General features: G+C 43.4%; 1 protein-coding gene across 4 annotated transcripts; it reads right to left on the bottom strand.

Moving 5' to 3' along the window:
- Window positions 1–2253: 2253 nt before the first annotated feature.
- Window positions 2254–11966, bottom strand: zbtb18 (zinc finger and BTB domain containing 18). Of its 4 annotated transcripts, XM_053620871.1 has the most exons (3): window positions 11524–11966; window positions 9381–9459; window positions 2254–7085 (listed from the first exon to the last, which is right to left on the bottom strand). In XM_053620871.1, the coding sequence occupies exons 2-3, from the start codon at window positions 9391–9393 to the stop codon at window positions 5533–5535; spliced, it is 1566 nt and encodes a 521-aa protein (XP_053476846.1). In that variant the 5' UTR covers window positions 9394–9459; window positions 11524–11966; the 3' UTR covers window positions 2254–5532. The 4 variants fall into 4 exon arrangements, with proteins under 4 accessions (XP_053476846.1, XP_053476848.1, XP_053476849.1 ...); XM_053620873.1 differs by lacking the exon at window positions 9381–9459; XM_053620874.1 differs by lacking the exons at window positions 9381–9459; window positions 11524–11966 and adding an exon at window positions 11261–11458.
- Between the last annotated feature and the right edge of the window lie 364 nt (window positions 11967–12330).

Below are 12330 nucleotides of genomic sequence, written 5' to 3'. Positions count from 1 at the left end.
GTCCCCAGTGTATGGAAACTTTTGAGACACCATATATTGTAATATTTACAGCGCTGTTTGTGCATTTGTGTATATACATCCTTTGTGTATTTCTTGTGTATGTGTGGGACAGGACACTCATCTGTCATATCTACTCCCCCCACCCAAATCCAAGAAAGACTTATTCAGAAGGAATCGAATGTTTTATCTACGCCCATGAGTGCCCCATAGACGTTTTGAGGGCTTTTGTATATTTGTGTGTGCATGAGTGAGAACGATTGAGGAGGACCTTGGCCTATGGCTCTCACTTGTCCCCAACCCCCCATACACAGACATTTAAGTTGGAGATTGTGTCTTCCTTTGTTCGGGGATGCCGCTTGTTGCTCGCCTTCTGGCTGTGCGCGCTCCCCGCTCCACAATGGCTGCCTTTTTAAATCCAATAGACTTTCAACAGAAAGACGTCCACTTAGATGTCTGTTTTTCTCACCTTTTATCCATCGTGTCCTCATCCTTTCTTTTCATTCTCCCATTCTTCATTTCCTTGACTCTTTCACTCAGGACTTAACACTCCTAATAAAAAAAAAGTCCTCAAATTCTAACTGCTGCTTTTGCTCTCCAGTTCTTACAGTGTGTTAGCAGAGAGCTCGTTTAGTCTCACCTAACTCTTAACCTTACATTAACTGAACATTGAACTGTCGGACACATTAGCAAGCATTCACACTTTGTATTTATTTCCTCTGTCTAGTCACGGTAGAGCTGTAAGCAGATAAAAGGCTGCTGAGACAGAGACGGCTGTAGTGTTCACTGGTCCCGAGTGTCAGAAGAGTCCATCGTACCTCAGGGAACCAGGCCATGGTGGCCTGGCATGCAGCACATCCAAACTTCAGCTCTGCAGCTCCAGACACAGGCCCAGGCTGCTCTCACACTTAACATGTTGAGCTCACTACCCTTCGGCATGGCCAAATGTTTCTGCAGCTGCCCTTTTGTCCCTGCTCCTTGAGTAAACAAAGGACAGATACAAATTAATGACCTAAATTCATAGTGTGCAATCATGAGTCAGTATGACCCAGACAGACAAATGAATATCAACCATCTCTAATCAGAGACATCATTTTAAGGCAAAATTTACCACAACCTTTTACCAAAGTCACACATAATTTATTATTACACATTGCTGTGTGTTTTTGTTGTTGTTTTTGTTTTTTTTGAGGAATGTACCAACTTACAGAAGAATCCTATCAGTACAAGTGGCCGCTTTATGTTTTAAGAATATTGAAATTTGGTTAGATATTTCTGCTTAAAATATTCGTCGATGAAACACTTGTGTGAACTGATTCACGCAATTCTTATCAACCTAGGGAGGGAAAAAACTGAACAATGGTCATCTTGAGCAGCTTGTTTTCCATCATCATCATCATCATCATTATTATTATTATCAACAATGTCTTTTGAAACATTTGAAAGCACTAAAATATATTAAAAGTCGTTATTAAAAATGAAGGTTCAATTTAATAGCAATTTTTAGACCTATTGAAGTGTGGGACCCTGAGAACTCCGTACTCCTCCTACACATTCCTTTATTCATTAAAATGGTTTAATTATGCTCATTTCTTTTGGTGCAAAACATGTGATTGAGAATATTACAAGTAGAGTCTACACAAACTCTTTCAGTTTGATGGAGGCGGAACTGAATATATAATATTTAAAAACGTTCAACTGATTGAAGAAGATGTTGTGCGTGTGCGTGTGTGTGTGTGTGTGTATGTAGAGGGAGGGGGAGCTTAGAGCTCAAGGCCATCTGTGGCAGAAGCCTGTTGAGTAACGCTCTATGCCTTAAATGTGGTCAATATTTAAAGTATTTATAAGGCCAGGTTTACCGAGCAGGAAGACAATAGATCATTCGGATTTGTTTTGCTGGAAAACTGTACTTGAGGAGTTTTGGCAGCAGGTTAGGAGTGTGCATGCGTCTGAGGGGACAAGAGGAGGGGCTGCTTTTCATCAAGCTGCTGCACATTTTCCCTGGTCCAGCCCACAGCTTTGCTGGAGCACCAGCCAGATATTAAAGCAGCAAGTACATACGCGCGCACACACACACACATCCGGACAGTACCCAATTCAGAGACCTCACGCACTGGAAAACATGTTTCCACCCACTCAACATCTACAGTAAATACGATTATTCAACTGAAGGCAAAAACACTGCCTTGACAGTGTATAAATCATGATTCCTTCTGGCAGCTCCGAAGGCAAGAAACAACACTTCTCACAAATGAATGAAGGTACTTATAATTTATTGCAGTTTGCACACAATTTAAAAATTTCACCAACAGCACACCAAAAAGTACAAAACTAAACAGCCTCATAATTTACTTCCCTTGAGAAAATGAAACATACTATGATTGTCAAAGCTAACTGTCTAACTCCATAAAAAGAACAATGTGAACATACCAAAATCTCAAAAGGGAAGCAAATACATGTGAAGTCAATCTGCCTCTTTTTTTTTTTAGAACGCGATTGTCCTTTTTTTTTAGTTTTTTTTTTTTTGACATAACTTTATTTTTATTCTCTCCCGCCTCCTACGCACTCGGGTTTAAATTTTGTTGTTCTTCTTCACGCTGGCTGTTTCCAGTTTTCAAGTAAACTAAAGGTTCATCTGTTTTGTGGACATGCTTCGTATTCCGTTTCACAGCTTCATTGCCAGTGAACAGAAGTGAAATAAAAATACATCCAGTAACTTGCCAGTTCCAGTTCTCCTGCTCTGAGCATCAGTAGGCTGTTAACAGTAGTTTAAGGCGGTCAAGTACGATAGTAGAAGCCAGCATAAAACAAAAGCAGGGAAAAAAAAAAAACCTCAGGAAAACATCCCCCCCCACCCAATCCCATCCCACCCCACAGTTGATAAATTTCTTTTCTTTCACATTTTAGAGTGCAAAAGGTAAAAGTACCACCGTGCAAAATGGCACGAGGAGCGCGTGCTATTGGCAAATCTTAACCCTTTTTCGCTAGCTGTTGCACAAAACCTATCGTATACTGGGAAGCTCAGGGCCCTTGAGGCCATAGAGGCACGCGAGCGCTCCACTCTCGTCCTCTCTTCCTCTCCTTCACCTTCTCGCTTAAACTTCACTCCTGCTCGAGTGTTAGTGTCCGAGGCTCCAACAGCACTTTTCCAAATTTAGCTTTTCATTATTTATTTATTTATTTATTTGTCTTTTCTGGGTTTTGTTTTTTTAACTAACAAATAATATCTTGAGCTTTTTGTTCAATTTTTCCACATTCAGTAAGAAAATGACAGCTTGATGTTAATTTATACAAAACCAAAAAAAAGAAAGAAAAAGAAATATATTCTCAAAAAACAAAAACAAAAAAAAACACAAAAGTTGAAAAAAAAAAATCAATCTACAGCAGTGTAACTATTTTACTCTTCAATAATCTAGCATTTATAGCTCTGGTATTTGTGTAACAATGTCAATTTGATCAAGAGTTAAAATCTTAAAGGCATCTTTTCAGCATCTAATTTCATTTTTTTTTTGTTTGTTTTTAAAGGTGCAACCACGCATGGCAAACATTTTCTCCTGTTAAATAGGAACTACACACACGCACGCACACACACACACACACACACACACACACACACACACACGCACTCTCAGCGTTCGGAGCTTTATGCTATTTGCTGATTCTTCAGTGTTCGCCATACACAGTAGATCTGCTGAGCCCATCTTTACAGGAACTGACACGCTGTCATATGGGTTTTCATGGCAACTGAATCTTCGTGGCCACAGAATTTGATGCAAGTGCCAATCGAACAGATAAATAAATAAATTACAAACAAACAAACAAACAAAAAAAGGCGACACTTTTTAAATGCTAACAGCGAGTAAACATGACACGGAGACAGCAGTTGGAGACCAGCAGTGGAGAACAGCAGTGTGTGAGGAGGTGCTAAGCAGGAGCGGCACTAGCTTTGGAAAAAGACGTTCAGAGAGATGAAGCCTCTGCTGACACCCAGCTCCATGCTACACACTCGAGATCGGTTGGCCAGAGACAAACTGCAGCCTAACATCAGTGCATTAACACAATCTTCACAGCCCAGTAGAACATCTTAACAGGAGTCACTCTCTAGTGAGAGTTTATATAATAATAAAAAGAAAAGAAGAAGAAGAAGAAGAAGAAGAGGAAAAAAGAAGAAGAAGAAAAAAAAAAAGACTACTTAGGAAGCAAATGAGTTAATTAAAAATACACTTTCCAATGCAAAACAACAGAAATAAGAGTTAAATAAAATTCATGCAATTTCTACAGCTGTAATATTAAGGTAAATATATAATATATATATATAGATATATTTTTTTTATTTAAACAGACGTGTGCCCTGACTGTAATGACTCGGTCTATTACAGTGTACAGCAATACAGCAATTCACATCTTCTTAAATATACAGGTTGGACATCATGCAACAACAGATCCCAAGTTTTTTTTTTTTTGTTGGGTTTTTTTTTTGGGAAAAACAAACCAAATCATTTCTTAAAACACTACAGAAATCTCTAGAAACGCAGCAAATGAAAACCCATTCTCAGCAGAAAACAAGTGTTGAGGGTCTGCAAATAAATTAGACGTCAACTCATCAGCCCAATCGTTAAATGATATAAAAACGTGTCAGTTGATATGAAAAAGGAGGCTGTACATTGCATGAGTGCCTTTTGTCTTCTATCAGTCAGGTTTCCTATCACAAATCAAAAAAAACAAAAAACAAACAAACAAACGTACGTACGTACAAGGGCCTAAATAACACAAGCTTGGAGCTTTTTTGAGCAAACATCCTCGCAGGATTTAAAGGACTTACTCGTTAGCATACTGTGTTTACGTGCATGGACACGCGCGCGCGCGCACACACACACACACACACACACACACACACACACACACACACACACACACACACACACACACACACACACACACACACACAGACATGTGCACGCAGCCACTCTCACACACCAGTATGAGATTTGCAAAATAAATGTATAGTAGTAGTGCACAATATATACACATACTCATAAATGAGCTTTATGTGTACAGGTCAATATAGGATCGTAGTACCCGTTTAGTGTAATGTTTTGAACTTCCTCAGTGTGTTACCTGAAATCTTCATATGCGTTCTCATGGCATGGATGTTAAATAAAAACCAAGGAGTGTACAAGTGTAGGTATATACACTGTCAAATCTAGATTTGCACATTTTACGTCGAAGGTGACGGCTGTAACAATCACCCAAGTTTAATAATAGAAAAGGAAATACAAATAAAAACAAAACAACAACAACAACAACAACAAAAAGTACGGCACAACTAAATTGACCAGAAAACAAAAATCAGTAGTAACATTTTCATGTGCTAGTAAAGTGCAATTTAACGTGATAAGCAATGTATTTATAAGAAACATGACTGATGCAGACCTTTCGACCATCTCCCTGCCTCCCTACTTCCTTACCTCTCTGCCTCTCTTGCTCGCTCTGTCTGAACCTAAAAAGCAGTTTTGTTTGTTTATTCGTTTGCTTTCATTTCCACAGTTCTTGCGAGCTATCCTCGAGTGGCCAGTCTCGGAGAGTGGGAAGGCTGAGCGCTTCGCTCTTCACCGAGAGCGAGTTGACGAGTTCGCAGTGGAACTTGCGGATGTGACGGTACAGGTCTCCGGACTGCGTGAAGCGCCGCTCGCACCACTTGCAGGCGTGGGGCTTCTCGCGTGTGTGCACCACGGCATGCCGGCTCAGGTTGTGCGAGTATTGGAAGCTCTTGCCGCACGTGGTGCACGTGTAGGGCTTCTCGCCCGAGTGTGTCCGCTCGTGCCGCTTCAGTGTGTACATGCACGAGAACGTCTTGCCACAGATGGAGCATGTGGGCACGTTGACGTCGCCGGTAGTGGGTTTAGTGCGTGCACCTTCTTGCTCGCGGAAGTGCGTGCTCAAGTGGATCTGCAGCACGTGCGGACTCGGGAACACCTTGTTGCACAGGGGGCACATGAAGATCTGCGCGTGCGCCGCACCCAACATGCCTGACACGTATGGCAGCAGCGGGCTCTCCTGTGCCCGCTCGGTCTCACCACCTAGCACCTCGCCATCTCCCTCGTCCTTGCTGTCACGCTCCAGAGAGGCCTCTCGCAGTGCTGTCAGGTGGGCCTCCAGGCCGAGTCCTAGCCGCTGGACACTGTGTCCATTGTGCACAACGTGCAGGCCGTTAGCATTTGCCGTTTCCTCCTTCAAGCCGCTGTGTTCCATCTCATACTCAGTGCTGGGCAGCTCATCATCATCTGAGCCCGTGTCTTTTTCCACCTTCACTTGCACCAGAGCGCTGTGTAGACTGTCTGGAGTCGCCGAACCACACAAATACGGGTTCCTGGCTTCACCTGAAGTGGCGCTCATGCTTGATTTTACAGACAGGTCGAGTGCACAGTCACCAGTTGGGCAGAGCGAACCTGTAGAGCTGCTGGGACTTGCAGCGGCGGCAGCAGGCGACTTGCCATGCGCCTCGGCCTCTCCGGGGCTGGCCGCGTGCTCCGATGCCAGGCGTGCCCATATCCTGGCCGGCTCTGGCGGGCACTGGCTGTCCCTCTTGCTCTCGTCCTCGTCGTCGTCGCTGGCCAGCAGGTTGGCGCTGCCGCCCTCCGAGAGGCTCTCAGCTCGGTCCGAACAGCTGGAGGCGTCCTCCTCGCGCCGGGTGCTGTCCGCCTCGGCCGTGGCCTTGTGTTTCAGCTTCTTTTTGCACACCTTGACGATGTCATACATGTGCAGATAGCTGGCGGCAGCCAGTACGTCCTCCACGGGCAGGGACTTGAATTGCAGCTTGCCCTCGTACATAAACTCGAGGAGCAGTGCGAATGCTGGCGCCGTTACAATGTCACTGTTTAGATGCACCACGTCCCGCTTGTCCAGCTGGTCCTTGTAGAAGAGATGGAAGTACATGCTGCACGAGGCCAGCACGGCACGGTGGGCGCGGAACTGGGCATCGCCCACCAGAACGGTGGAGTCGCACAGGAAGCCCTGATGCCTCTGCTCGCTCAGACACTGTAGTAAATGTCTGCTGTGGTCCGGAAACTCCATGCTGTCTTCATAACCTGCAACAGACCGCACATGTTAGAGAGGCCCTGGCAGAACAACAATTGTTTTGTTTGCAGCCCTGTGTGGAACTTCTCTTTTTTTCCCCACCCTCTCCTTCTCTCCCCCTCTCTCCCCCATGCACATACTCACTGGCTCTCACACACACACTCTAATTCTCTCCCTCCCCTCCCTCCTTCCTTCCATCCCTGTGGGAACACTAGAAAAATGTTCACTGCAGAGCCGATATAAAAGGATTACAAAGACTCAAGTTTTTTGTTTTGTTTGTTTTTTTTTCCACAATATCTGCTATCATAATTTTTCTTTTCAACCCACTTTTTTACCAGGATGTGTCTGGTGGTGTGCTACCCATCTAGGAAATAACTGCATTGTATGTCAGTAATAAATATAAGGGCTGGGGAAAAAAAAAAGACTGCACATTAATTTATTTTGCCATTTTTATAACAGCTTTATATCTATTCTTGCAAAAAAAAAGGTATAATTTTAAATGGAAAGTCCAGAATTGATAAAATGGAATAGGAAAAAAAAAAACAATTAATAAGTAAAACAATTAAAATGAAAAAGAAAAATAACAAAAATGATATTAAAATGCAATCAGTGTAGCTGTGAGAGTCTCTTGAGGATAAATCGAAGTCCTGATGCTACAGATTTCTGTTTTGCGAGTAAGTTCACCTTTTGTGCTCCTGGAGTAGTTATTTTTAATAACCCACTTTGGCCAGGATGGTGCGTTTAAGTAACCGGCTTGCAGGTACACAAAACAGCTCAACGATGCAGTCACACTGCAGCAAGAATGCTAAGTACTATGATCTTTAAGGCTTCGCTAAGTGAAGTCTCAGAACATCAGGGCAACTTTCATTAAAGCACTAACTAGCAGTCGTCAAAACGAAATCAAAGACAAACCTTCCAAAAAAAAAAAAAACAATAGAATGAGCACACTGACACTCCAAGAGCACGATTGTTTTAAAATACCAATAAACCCAGATATAAAGAAGAACAATAATTCACACCTGTTACCCGTGGAGACTGCTCCCTTCTCAAAAAATGCATCATGGGCACCATGTTCAACCAGCAAGCATAAATAAACTCATTTGAATCTTCATTTAAATCTGATTGGGATACCAAGCCAACCCCCCCTTAAACAACGCTCAGACCTTGGTTAATGAGGGGTTTTGGTGGGGAGGACTTGGGACAGCCAACCCCAAGCCAACCCCTCCTCCTCCTCTATCTCCTCCCCAAATCTTTAGAGAAATGGAACAACCTCCCCAAAGAAGAAGCCGGAAGCAGATTTACAATACAATCACTTTAAGTGCCCTGTAGTCTACATCAATCCTAATCCTTAAGATGGCTAAAAATAAAGATTGTAGGACAGCTCGCAAGGTAGCAACGATCAAATTAGGAGGCTCCGAGGACAGAGAGGGACGGAGAAGGAGGCTTATAAACATCTGATCCAGCTGACTGAGGCCATATGGCAGCTGCTGCCCAGATAAAGAGATTAAGACTAGGAGGAGTGCGATTACAGCTGTCTAGCCAATTCAGGCAGCTCAAATCTGCAAGTTCTAAATTAGTCACTACCAACAGGAAAATGCTGTAGACTAGCTGCAGGAGTCATTTCTGATTTTTAATAATTGATTTTTTTTTGTAAAGAATTAAAAATTTACAAAAATCTATCAAAATAGAGCATTTTGATATTGCTCAACTGTTAAAGAGATTAACATTTCAGTTTGCCATAGAAATTCACTTTCCTCATTTTACAAAACAAAACAAAAAAAAGCAAAACTGTTATGCTTCAAATTGCCAACTAGAAATGTAAAAATAAAATGAACAATATTCATTTTAAACTGACTAAACTGTTTTAATAAATGGGGGGGGAAACCCCTTCTTGTATTAAGCAGACATATTTATAATTCACAAAACTTTCTAAATTTCTTTCAACTTCACACAAACGACAACCAACGATTGCACAACTGTTACAACCGATCTACTGCTCCCCATTCATAGCGAAGCAAGTGAAACCAAAGCTAGCGGACAAAACAAGCAGCTTAATGAAAAGCTCGCTCGGTAACATTGTCCCGACAACAAGGAGCGTCACTTGTCCCCTGCCTGGTTACACTACACTGCTGCAAAATCCTTCACTTCCCATTTCAGCCGGCTTACACGCGTCTGACTGACAACACATGGAAAGAGACACAAAAAAAAAAAAAAAGAGATAAAGATAAAGAGAATTAGAAAGAAAGGAGTTAAGGAAAGGCCAGCAAGCTCTCTGTTCAGAAGCCACAGACCCCCTGGTACAGTACCTGCGGTTCGCATCAACTTGATTAAGTCCACTGTTGTGGTAGCGCCTGATGTAGCTCCCTTCTCAAAATCAATGAAGGGCTAGTAGGAGGAGGACAGAAAGACACAGAGAGAGAGAGAGAGAGAGAGAGAGAGAGAGAGAGAGCAGAAAAAAATCAAACTGCGAGGGACAGATGCAAAGTGGAGGAGATGTTGGAGGGGAACGCGATGCCTCCTCCTGCACACAGATCCGCACACACACTAACTCGCAGTCTGTGCGGCAGAAGAAAAGACTGGGGGATGGCAGCCTGTCAGCTGCTCTGACATCATGTTCAGATGGAAATGCTACCTCCAGCTGTGCTCCTTTTAGTGCCATATGCTACTCCTCTACACTCTTGCCACCAGCCTCTCCTTTATACAACTTTGTTTCTCTTTCTCTCCCTTTAAAAAGGCGAAGGAGGGGTGTATGGGGGGGGGGAAAGGAACTGTTGAGAGGTGAATCTGTGGAAAACCGGCCAACCCCCCCCCCCCCCCCCCCCCCCCCGTAATCTCCCGGCAAAGGCGAACTTTAGAAAATAGGTCTGTGTGAAAGCCGACACTTTTTTTTTCTAACCTAGTTTCCTGCACAGAGAATTTAAATACCCTCAAGTTTTTTTTTCTTTTCCCCTCTCTCTCTCTCTCTCTCTCTCTCTCACACATTCTCTTTCTCACTGCTCTCCTTCCAGTAACCATAAACAAAGGCCGGCACAGTGCATTTGCAAATGACAGATCCACGCAGCTGATATTGTTTTCAACTTCTTCATGGTTCACCGGCCGCACCATTACTGTCATTCATTCTCCTCGTCCTCTGGACGACTCGCTGAGGAGGGGAAAATGAAATAATGGACAAAGGGAACGATCCTATAGACCTCATGAACAGAGCTTTAACAAAAAGCTTCTTTAAGGGGACTACTTAAGGCTTAGTTTAACTCCATGTTTTTACCCTTAATCACTTACGTCCTCCTTCAAATAGTGAAGAAGAAGAAAATAATCACTGTATCACCCTAAATCAAACTAACTAGTTACCTACAGTTTAGCTTCAATAAATAAATAAACAAACAAACAAAACAAGTACAGGGCTTACTTATAAGTTAGGAAACACATTGCAGTGTTTCCTTACATATACACATATATATATACACATATAAGTCGTCGTTTGAAAGTGTTATCTATATAATTACATGTGAACATCTGCCAAAGTTTTTAGGAAGCACACAGTAAAGTAAACTCTTCATGGCTTACTGCACACCTGCCTGACTCCTGCTTCCTCACAACAACATGGAGGAATCCCACTTCACAATTCAGCATTACTTCACAAATAACTCATTACTCAGATTAACTATCACTCACACGCACTACTGAAATATAATAACGAGTGTGTGTGTGTGTGTGTGTGTGTGTGTAATGTAGCGCTGTTTGGTCTATTTAAAGAGCTTAAAACGCAGCTCACAGCTGGGTGAGGTTTGATTGAACAGCACGCCGGAGTAAAACTTGTGTCTAGAACATGTCAAACAAATGCGTCAAGAAGACTTCTCACCTTGTCTAAACTTTAAAAAAGACAAGAGGGAAACCATTAACCTTATTTTAAATGTATTTATTAATTGGTTGGACGTTTGGATACTGTTATAGTAGCGTATTCGGTGGCGGTATTTAGGGAGACTTCTTGGGAAAACGTGAATCCCTTGTTTCTTGAGGCTACACAGAGATGTAGAGCACACACACACACACACACACACACACACACACACACACACACACTCCTTAACAACACCACGGTGTGTGTGTGTGTGTGTGTGTGTGTCCTAACACCGTGAACTGAGGGAAAGCTAGCTCGGAGCTAACACAGAAAAAGTAAGGCAGCTACCTGCACTGTTACATTTCCACACCAGGCCTGGATTGAGCAGGCGCTCGCGCTCAGGCTTCTCTCTTCTCCACTAACTGTTTATCCGCAGAAACACACACAGAAACACACACACACACACACCAGCGGCCAGGAACAAGAAGATCGCTACTTTTCACAGAACACATCCAGCCCTCACAGCCACACTCACACCCGCTTTTCATCTCCTCAAAATAGCGCCTCGTATTTCAATAATAACAATAACAATAATAATAAAAGGCACTTACAGACAAGCGAGCTCCGACGACTTCCCACTTCCTCTGGCCAAATACTCGGCGGCGCAAACAAGAGCGAGAGAGAGAGAGAGAGAGAGAGAAAGAGAGAGAGAGAGAAAGAGAGAGAGAAGTGAATTGACTTTCAGCAGCTTTCCATATCCGCCGCGCTGCAGGAAACACGGAGCGGAGCGGAGCGCAGAGACAGGAGCAGGAGCTGCGGCGGCGGCGGCTGCGGCCAGATGTTTCCGAGCTGTTGCTACTCAACTCTCCGGGAAAAAGGAAAACGGGGAAGCGCTCGTGACTGGCGGCGTCCGAGGCCAATAGAGGAGTCGAGGAGAAACGCCGAGGCGAATTAGAAGCAGCCGCCGAGTGGGAAAGAGGGAGGGATGTGTTCGTCTCCTCGGCGTAGGTTGACACCGGGTAACAGTGAGAAAGCAGAAAAAAAAGACCAAGCGGACTGGTTTCCTAGAAGAGAGTGGCGCAGAGAGGGAGCGTGCGCCTGGGCTCATGGGTAATGTAGTCACGCGCACAACGGCCACAAAGAACAGGTGCGTTATCCGGTTTCCGCCCGCCCTCTTATAGGTCACGTGACCAAACATCTCTTGAACATCTCCTGAACAGCTCACGAGCATAGCAGACTGAGTACAGTGCCGTGCGCTGTGGTGGGCACGAGAATGACAGGATGTAGGTCACTATATTATGTGAACATTAGACTACACGACGTAGAATATCTCGGAAATATAAAAGTACAATCATGCACGTGCTTATATATATATATATATATATATATATATATATATATATATATATATATATATA

This window comes from Ictalurus furcatus, chromosome 3, assembly GCF_023375685.1.
Source record: "Ictalurus furcatus strain D&B chromosome 3, Billie_1.0, whole genome shotgun sequence".
NCBI lineage: Eukaryota > Metazoa > Chordata > Actinopteri > Siluriformes > Ictaluridae > Ictalurus > Ictalurus furcatus.
This window is presented reverse-complemented; position numbering and strand designations above follow the sequence as displayed.